Consider the following 9,854-nt stretch of genomic DNA (forward strand, 5'->3'; position numbering starts at 1 on the left):
CTGGGAGTGGAGCTTCCTCTGGGTGTTGTGGGACTGGCTGCGGAGTTTGTGCCCAAGGTCTGCTCAGGGCACTGGCCCAGAGAGACCTGAAGCAACCCAAGCCACTGGGCTGGCAGAGTTCCTGTGTGCCTGGGTCCCGCTGGTCCCAGATACTCCTAGTGTTGGGATAGATGTTGTGTCCTCCTCACCTCTGATCCTGGACGTGTTAGAGCACCTGGGAGTGGAGCTTCCTTTGGGTGTTGTGGAACTGGCTGTGAAGTTTGTGCCCAAAGTCTGCTCAGGGCACTAGCCCAGACAGACCGGAAGGAACCAGTCCTTTCTTGTTTTTTTCAAGATGGGAATGTTACTAAGATGGAAGTTTGGAGCCAGGCTTGCTGTTAGATACTTGTAAGCCCAGCTGCTTTATAGCCCAGCAGGAGTATCATGAGTTTGAGGCCATCATGGAAAACAGTGGGACCCTGTCTTAATTAAGTTTTTTTTTTTTTAAGATATATTTACTTATTTTATGTATATGAGTACACTGTAGCTATCTTCAGAGACACCAGAAGAGGGCATCAGATCTCATTACAGATGGTTGTGAGCCACCATGTGGTTGCTGGTAATTGAACTCAGGACCTTAAGAAGAGCAGTTAGTGCTCTTAACCGCTGAGCCATCTCTCCAGCCCCTTTAATTAAGTTTTTAAAAGAGCAAAGAGTAATATAACTTCATGATAGATGGTGCAGAATACACATGGCCCTGGGATAAGTCTTTAGCATAGGAAAGTAGGTAGGTAGGCAGATAGGCAGGCAGGCAGATAGATAAATGATAGATGATAGATGGATATTCATAATTACACTAAAAAGCAGGTTTTAATTATATGAATAATAGATTACATAGTCCAAAATAAAATCATGTTATGTAACAAAGTAATTTATTACACCAAGAATTTGAAATTTTTAGTTTATGAGAAAGTAACAAATGCTAAGAATAATGCTATGTTTCCAGCACTCTGGAGTCAGAGGCAAGAATATCTCTGTGAGTTTCAGGTCAGACAGGACTAAAGAAAACTAACTGGAAGCATTAATGTAGAGAGATATAAAATATACACTCATAGTCCCCCCTAGTGGAATTTGAGAATGATCTGACATATTTCCACAACTGTGAATTACCTAACGTGTAACAACAACAACAAAAAAAAGGTTTCAAATTTAAACAAAGATAATTTAAGAGGTTGTTTTTAAGACATATCTCTACGTAGTAGTTCAAACTAACCTTGAACTTTCAATCTTCCTGTATCTATCTTCAGAGTGCTAGAATTGCTGTCTGTGGATCTACATTACATAAATAAATGATGAGCCACTGAGACATTTACTGAAATTTTCCTTTCTAAGCAAATTAATAGCATTCAGATCAAGAGCACAAAAGCCTCAGTCCAAAAGGACATGTGAACTGCCTCAAAGTTAAAGAAGACTACAGTATGCAGAAGGGCACAGAAACTTGGAAGGATGTGAGGGCCCTGGTAAGACCGTCTGGAGAAACCTGGGAATGCTGTGTGTGGATGGAGACATAATGTTGAGGGCTAGGACCGGCTCTCACACTGAGGAGCTCAGACAGGATTGAGTAGGGAAAGGCAACTGACAAACCCTTCTGTCAAACAAAGGCAGCTCTGTAACTGCAGGAAAGTCACCTCCAGCTGAGGCTGAGGAAAGATGGGAGGTTTCTGACTCAGAAAAACATTCAGTAGTAAAATGGACAGGGGAAAATGTTGGGAAAACTCAAAAAGAGGCTTGCTTGCTTTGCCTTTGTAGCACCAGTCCACACAGCAGATAAAATATTGGCAAGAAAGTAACTATACAGTGCAAAATAATGTTAGCTACTGAAGCTGAAAGGGTGCACACCTCACACTTGCACCTGCATTATGGAGGTAAGAAAGAAATACCTAAAGTCACTCGAGGCTTCAGCATTTTCAGTGTGGTAATAAATGGTCTAGAAATCAAGACTCCAGATACAAAGAAACAGAAACTTTGGGATGAAGTAGAAAAAAAACTGATTTCACAGTAGTCACAACATGGAACTTCAGTGTATGCAAGCATGATATGTGCATCTCTGAATGTGCAGGTGTGTGCAAGTGTGGATGAGCGAACAAAGAAAATGTCAATGTATACAATGGAATGATATTTAGTCTTTAAAAAGATGAGAACTGTGATGGTTGTGATGGTACACGCTGTAATTCACAAAGCATTCAGAAAGCAGAAACAGAAGATCATGGGTTTGAGGATAGCCTGGAACAAATAAACTTTAGGCTAGTATGAGCAACACAATGAGATTCTGCCTAAACAAACAAAATGAATAGTAATTAAAAAAAACAAACAAACAAACAAAAAAAACTCTCATTTTTAACCCATGCACTAACTCACACTGGAATCTAAGAAAGCTAACTTCATAACAAAGCAACAAAAATGTGATTACCCTTAGCCAGACTAACCAGAGGACACAGAGACAGTATCCAAATTAATAAAGTCAGAACTGAAAACCAGAACAACAGAAACCAAAGTACCCCAATCACAAAAGAACACACATGGTATGCACTCACTGATCAGTGACTATTAGCCCCAAAATTTGGAATATCCAAGATACAACTCACAGACCACATGAAGCTCAAGAAGAAGGAAGGCCAAAGTGTAGGTACTTTGGTCCTTCTTAGAAGGGGTAACAAAATACTCATGGGAGCAACAACAGAGACAAAGTGTGGAGCAGAGACTGAAGGAAAGGCCATCCAGAGACTGCCCCACCTGGGGATCCATCCCATATACAGTCACCAAACGCAGACACTATTTTGGATGCCAAGAAGTGCATGCTGACAGGAGCCTGATATAGTTGTCTCCTGAGAGGCTCTGCCAGAGCCTGACAAATACAGAAGTGGATGCTCACAGCCAACCATTGGACTAATCACAGGGTCCCCAATGGAGGAGCTAGAGAAAGGACTGAAGAGCTGAAGGGTTTGCAGCCCCTTAGGACGAATAACACTATGAACTAATTAGTACTCTGAGAGCTCCCAAGGACTAAACCACCAACCAAAGAGTACACATGGTGGGACTAATGGCTCCAGCGGCATATGTAGAGCAGAGGATGGACCTTGGTCCTGTGAAAGCTCAATGCCCCAGTGTAGGGGAATGCCAGGGCAGAGAGGGGGTAGTAGGTGGGTGGGTGGGAGAGCACCCTCAATAGAAGAAGGAGGAGAGGGGATGGGATAGGGAGGTTCTGGGGGGAAAATTGGGAAAGGGGATAACATTTGAAATGTAAATAAATAAATAAATAAATAAATAAATAAAATATCCAATAAGAAAAGGAAAAATGTTAAGGAAATAAAAAAAATATGATTACTAAGGGCATGGCACAGCAAGTTAGAGAAATACTTAAGAATATTCGATACATCTTTCTTCACTTTCTACAAAATGATGTAACATGTAGATTTCTCTTTAAGCAAAACATGCAGAATATGAGGTTCTTAGTTTTAGTAAGTATTTCAGTATCAACAAAAACTAATTTGGCTCAGTAGCTTAAAAAGTTTGCTCTACAAGATGAGGACATCAGTGTGAACCTCTAGTATCTACCTAAAAGCCAAGGCGCGGTTGTATGCCTGTGGCCACATCAGGGAGGAGCAGAGACAAACAGATCCTAGGAGCTCACTAGCCAGTCAGTCGAGCCAAAACTGTGGGTCTCAAGGCAACATGTACAAAAAGCAATAGAAGATTCCACTCTATGTGCATGAGCACATACACCTGCAAATTCACATGTGTGCCACACACACACACTGAGGCTGCTGAGGTTACAGGCATGAGCCACCACACCTAGCTAAAAGCCATCATTTAAATCTTGCTATTTTGTGTTTAGAAAGATGGTTCAGTGGTTTGAATGAGAATGGCCCCACAGGTCCAGATGTTTGAATGCAAGTTAGTGGAACTGTTCTGGAGGAATCAGGAGGTGTGACTTTGCTGAAGGCGCATCACTATGGGAAGGCTTTCAGGTTTCAAAAGCCTTAGTCAGTCTTATTTATTCTCTACCCCCTCGATTCTCTCTTTGCTTGCTGTTTGTGGATCAGGATGTAAAGCTCTCAGCTACTGCTCTAGCTAGCATCATGCCTGTTTTCTTCCCACTATTGTGACCATTGACTAACCCCTCAACTAAATGTTTTCTTTTATGAGTTGCCTTGGTCATGGTGTCTCCTCACAGCACTAGAACAATAACTAAGACCGGTGGCAATCTTTTGGAAAAGTCCATACAGATTTGTGTATAATTTAAGTAAGTTATAAGCCAGACATGGTACATCATACATGCAATTACTGCAATCTAGGTGCAGAGAAAAAGAGTACTTCTGGGGGTTCTGGGCCAGCCTGTACTACACAGGGAATTCCAGGCCACCCTAGGCTACATGTGGAGACACTGTCTCAAACAAAACAAACAAACAAACAAAACAAAAAACAAAAAACAAAAAAACAAAACAAAACAAAACTCTAGAAACAAAAACAAAAACTAAACTAACATGATAGCCAGTTTTATGTCAACTTGACACAAGGCCACAAGGTAGAGTCATTTGGGAAGGAACCTTAATTGAGAAAATACCCCACACACCAGATTAACTGTGGGCAAGCCTCTGGTAGACTCTCTTGATTGATGACTGATATGGGAGGGCCCAGCTCACTGTGAATGGTGATCCTGGGTGCTTTAAGAAAGCAGGCTGAGCAAGCCCTGGAGAGTAGCCCTGTGCGTGGTGCTCCTTAGTGGCTTCCACTTCCGTCCCTGCCTTGAGTTCTAGCCCTGACTTCTCTAGATGATAAACTCCAAGCTGTATAAACTCTTTCTTCCTGTGCTGCTCTTGGTCATGGTGTTTATTACAAAAGAAACTGTAACTAAGACACCAAACAGACAAACAAACCCTGTAAAATTTTGCTTGTATGGGGAACTAACTTCTTTATCCTAGTTTATAAATTAAAAAAAAAAAAAAAAGTAGGGCATGGGACCAGGACATGGCTCAGCAGTTAAGAGCATTTATTACTATTGTAGTGGACCAAGGTTTAGCTCTCAGCATCCACATGGTGACTCACAACCATTTGTAGTTCCAATTTCAGGGGATCCAATACCCTCTTCTGACATCCACAGGCACTACACATACACAGTATACAGATATAAACGCAGGAAAAATAGACATAAAATCACAACCACTTGTAGCTCCAACTCTAGGGGATCCAACACCTTGTTATGACCTCCTCTGGGACAAAATGGTTCAGAGATATACACAAAAGCAAAATACTCAAACATATAAAACAAAACAAAACAAAAACAGACCTAAGGTGGGAAAGTAGGATATTCAAAGTTACTCTGAGGGTGGAGGTGGGGCAGGAAGTCAGCACTTGCAATCTCCTTTGTCCTCACAAGGGATGGGAGTAACTTCTCTGTTTTAAATAAAGCTGGCAGTCAGAGACATGATAAAAGATGGACTGAGAACTGGAACAAAAGCAAAACCCAAGTTCTATGCTAAGATTTTGGACTTCAAAAAAATTAAAGGCTTTTGTGCATCAAAATAACCATCTGTGGGGATCTGAAACTGCATGCACAGGGTACACAGACATCTATGCAGGCCTATACTATACACATAAAGTAAGAAATAAATCTTAAAAAAGTGCCCAACAAAAGAAAAAAAATGGAATTCTTGTGCTCTGAATTAAGGATGTAGAATGATATGTTTTACAGAAACTAGCACTGCAAATAAAATAATAATAATAATAATAATAATAATAATAATAATAATAATAATACTGACCCAGCAATTCTAGAGCTCACAGAGCTGAGAGCAGGAAGTCTAGCAGGTATTTGCACATCTCTGAACATAGCAGCATTGTTCCCAACAGCAAAGGTAGATAAATGAAGGAATGGATAATACACTGTGGTAGGCACAGTGGATGGATGCATTTAGCTTTAAAAAAGTATACACTGGGGCTGGTGAGATGGCTCAGCAGGTAAGAGCACTGACTGCTCTTCCAAAGGTCCTGAGTTCGGATCCCAGCAACCACATGCTGGCTCACAACCACCCGTAATGAGATCTGACGCCCTCGGGCCGGCAGAGGTCCTGAGTTCAACAGCAGCCACACACATGATGACTCATGGCCATCTGTACAGCTACAGTGTACTCATACACATAAAATAAATAAAATTTAAAAAAAAGTATACACTACATGAATGAATCTAAATTTCATGCTAAGCGAAACTAGCTTGTCACAGATGTTTCATGATCCTGGCAGATCCCTAGAGTGGTCAAATTCAGAGAGATAAGACACTAACACTAGCCGGATTTCTAAGTTCGAGGCCAGCCTGGTCTACAGAGTAAGTTTTAGGACAGCCAGGACTATACAGAGAAACCCTGTCTTGAAACACCAAAAACAAACAAACAAACAAACAAAAAAGACACTAACATTATAATGGTGAATGCCAGGGGCTATGAAAGGAAGGAATGCCAAGTTGCCAAGTTAGTATTTAATGGACATACTGAGTTTCACGCAGGAAATGAAAAAGTTCTAGATGGCATTGGTAGTCATATAACAGCATAAATGTTATTAATGTCACAGAATAGTAAATTTTAAAAGTTCTATGTTATGTAGAAATAAAAATGGCTCCCAAGGCTGAGGAGAGTTGTCAATAGGTAGAACACTTACCACTTCACTCTGGGAACCAGAGTTCAGGTCCTCAGCACCCACGGAAATGTCAGCTAAGCATGGCAGCTGCCTGCAATGCTAGCACTCAGGAGGCAGAGATAAGGGATCCCTGACGTAAGGTAGCTAGCAAGACCAACCATATTAGTGAGAGATCCTGTCTCAGGAAATAAAGTGTATAGCAATGGAGAAAGACACCCAGCTTCCATCACTGGCCTCCACATGACCACCCCACCCCTGCATGCAAGCACCCTGAAGCAGATTACTATTGACAGTAGAATCACAGCCATCAGGAAGCAGGCACAGAGAGGAGCTATTGTGGTGCACAGGACAGACCCCCTACTCTGCACTCCCACATCATACCTGGATTTCAAGCTCAGCAATGTGCTGCTGCAGCTCAGCCACGGCAGCTATGCTATCAGCTTCCCGCAGTCTCACAGCCATGACTTCTTCCTTGTTCTATGCAGCAAACAAGACACAGCAACAAACCAGTTGAGTTCAAAATCGAGCATTTTCAGATTTTACAAAATATTAAGGTGTATAAACTACACATAAGTACTGCCTAGCAGTGTCTGAGGCAGCCTCGTATAAACAACCACAACCAACAGGACAAAAACAACTTATAAGTAGCCGCTTATCAATTCAAATCAGGTTCTGCCTCCAAATGAACCTGTGTAAAATTTATGAAAAAACTTTTTGGGGCCGGGTGTGGTGGCACACGCCTTTAATCCCAGCACTTGGGAGGCAGAGGCAGATGAATTTCTGAGTTCGAGGCCAGCCTGGTCTACAGAGTGAGCTCCAGGACAGCCAGGGCTACACAGAGAAACCCTGTCTCAAAAAAAACCTTTTGGGATTCAGGTGTTCGGGGTTGTGAAACTGGGGATTATAGGCGTTTACTATTTAAAGTGAGAATATTCAAATTCATTTGTAGAGTAAAAATAATATTAATACAAATATCCAGATACTTTATATAAGTGAAAAATAAAATGAGATTTAAAGATTACTCAAAAACAAATCATAAGCCTTAATCACATAAAACTTAATGAAAATGAATCTACTTATATAACTTAGGGACTGGCTTCCTTGAAAAGTTACAGTTGTTATAGAATTGTTATACTCTAACAAGGGAAATATGACAAGTACTAGGTGCCAGAATGACAATTAATACACTAAAATTAATTACCAAGATCTGCAAAAGGCAGTAGAGAAGACTGAATCAACTTAAGAGTTTGCATACAAGGGTACATCAGACCTAGTGTCCTCAGTATATTTTACAAGGCACAAATGAACAAGTAAAAACATCCTGTATCCATATGCCAAGTCTACTATTCTGAGTCTCTATCCATTACTTAGAAAAACTCAAAACAAATATTTTCATAATTGAACATTTTTTTTTTATTTTGCTAACAGGTACTAATATAGTATTAAATTCAGAAACACTGTTATCAAAATCTTTAAGGAAAACTGACATATAGAGAAAATTAATTTTAATTCTCTGTTACAGACTACTCAGCAAGGGCAATGTGGCATTACAGTCTGCCAGCTATCACTGTGATAAGTCATAGGGACGTAACCTCAGTGTGCACTACCTTATTTCTAAATGGATCCAGTTACATTTTTGAAAAGGGTCAATTCTTGAGTTAGTACAATTCTACTGCTGCCTACAGATTTCCTCAGTCTAAATTGTAATAGCCATGAATATTTATTAGGATGTAATTTCATCTCTGGATTTCAGTGACACTGATAAACCACTCAAGCTTCACTCTTGGTTTTTAATGACACCAGGATGAGTTGATGGAATTACAGCTTTATATGTGCCACTGAAAGTCTTATTTTTCATAGATTAACAAGCCTTGAATACATGAAGGCATCATCCCTACTGTCTGCTAAAGAGATTAGTGCTTCCTGTTAAAGTATCACAACTTCCCTTCAGGAATCTGCACTAAGGATCAGAAGGCATGCATCTCTTTTGTGATTTTTCATACACACTTGTGTGTGTGTGTCCATGCTCTGTTCTCCACCTGACAGCCCCAGCCAACTGTCCTCATTACCTAAAGCTACTTAAGTTCCTTTCATTAAAAAGGAATTTATTTTAAATGCAATTTATTTAAAAGCTTAACAGAAATTGTACTCATTTTTCTTAACCCACCTTCATACACACTTTTCTCTTGCTCTCTCTGTTACACGAAAACATTAGTAGTGACAGCCTGCTAATATGATGAATCAAGAGAGGAGCTTCAACCTCTGCAATTACCTGCATTTTCAGGTGAGATAAGCTATTTTTAAAGGGATACTCTCAAAAGGTGCATCAAAAAGGAGCATTAGTAGTTAAGACATTAACTTAACAAGGCTGAGGTTAAAGATGAGGTTTCCTCCCTGAAATCTACCCTCTGAACAAAATGAGCTAACCTTGTCTAAGAACAACCATTAAAACAAGATCAGGAAAAAAGAAGGAAAATTTAAACTGGGTGTGGTGCATGCCTGTAATCCTAGCAATGAGAGGCAGAGGTAAAAGAATCAATGGGATTTTGAAGCCAGTTTGGTCTATAAAACAAAATCTAGGCTAGTCAGGGCTATATATTGAAAGCCTGTCTAAAAAACAACAACAACAAAACAGCAACAACAACAACAAAAAACCGAACCCAATCCTCATAAATGTATAAAGCCCTACTACACTGACACTCACCTTGCATTCCATCTCTGCCTGTCTGCGCTTGGCCTCACTTAACTGAGCAAGCAAGCCCTTGTTCTTCACAGACAGGGAGCACACCTTCTCCTGCAGACTGGTCACCTCTTGCTCTGCTCTTCGAAGCTGGTTACTATTGATCTGGTTCTAGTGAGAAATGTAAATAGACACACTATAGATAAAGGATGGAAATTTTTGATAATTTTTTATCTGTCTGTGTTATACTTCAATAGCCTTATAAAAAGTTACTCAAAATGTGAACTAAAAAAATGGAAGATATAAAACTGCTTTTTATATTATATTACTTATTTAAATTACTTAATTGTATTATTACATTAGTATACTTTTAGTATAAGAATCCTCAGCCAATTGTGTGGCATATGTAGTTCCAGTAATTGGAAGGCCGAGGAAGGACGTTCAATAAGAGTTTAAGGACAGCCTGGGCTACACAGTGAATCTGAGGACATCCTATACTATATAC

The 9,854-nt window shown here is 40.1% G+C and overlaps 1 protein-coding gene across 6 annotated transcripts in view; it reads right to left on the reverse strand.

The window, feature by feature from the left end:
- Evi5 (ecotropic viral integration site 5) overlaps positions 1-9,854 on the reverse strand; it is a 167,478-nt gene that overhangs the window by 58,781 nt on the left and 98,843 nt on the right. For all 6 annotated transcript variants that reach the window (XM_031337208.1, XM_031337213.1, XM_031337212.1 and 3 more), the window contains 2 exons: positions 9,374-9,520; positions 7,051-7,146 (listed from right to left, as the gene is read on the reverse strand). In XM_031337208.1, coding sequence (XP_031193068.1) covers positions 7,051-7,146; positions 9,374-9,520 — 243 coding nt within the window. The remainder of the gene's footprint in view (positions 1-7,050; positions 7,147-9,373; positions 9,521-9,854) is intronic.

Source organism: Mastomys coucha, unplaced genomic scaffold, assembly GCF_008632895.1.
Source record: "Mastomys coucha isolate ucsf_1 unplaced genomic scaffold, UCSF_Mcou_1 pScaffold22, whole genome shotgun sequence".
In the NCBI taxonomy this organism is placed as follows: Eukaryota; Metazoa; Chordata; class Mammalia; order Rodentia; family Muridae; genus Mastomys; species Mastomys coucha.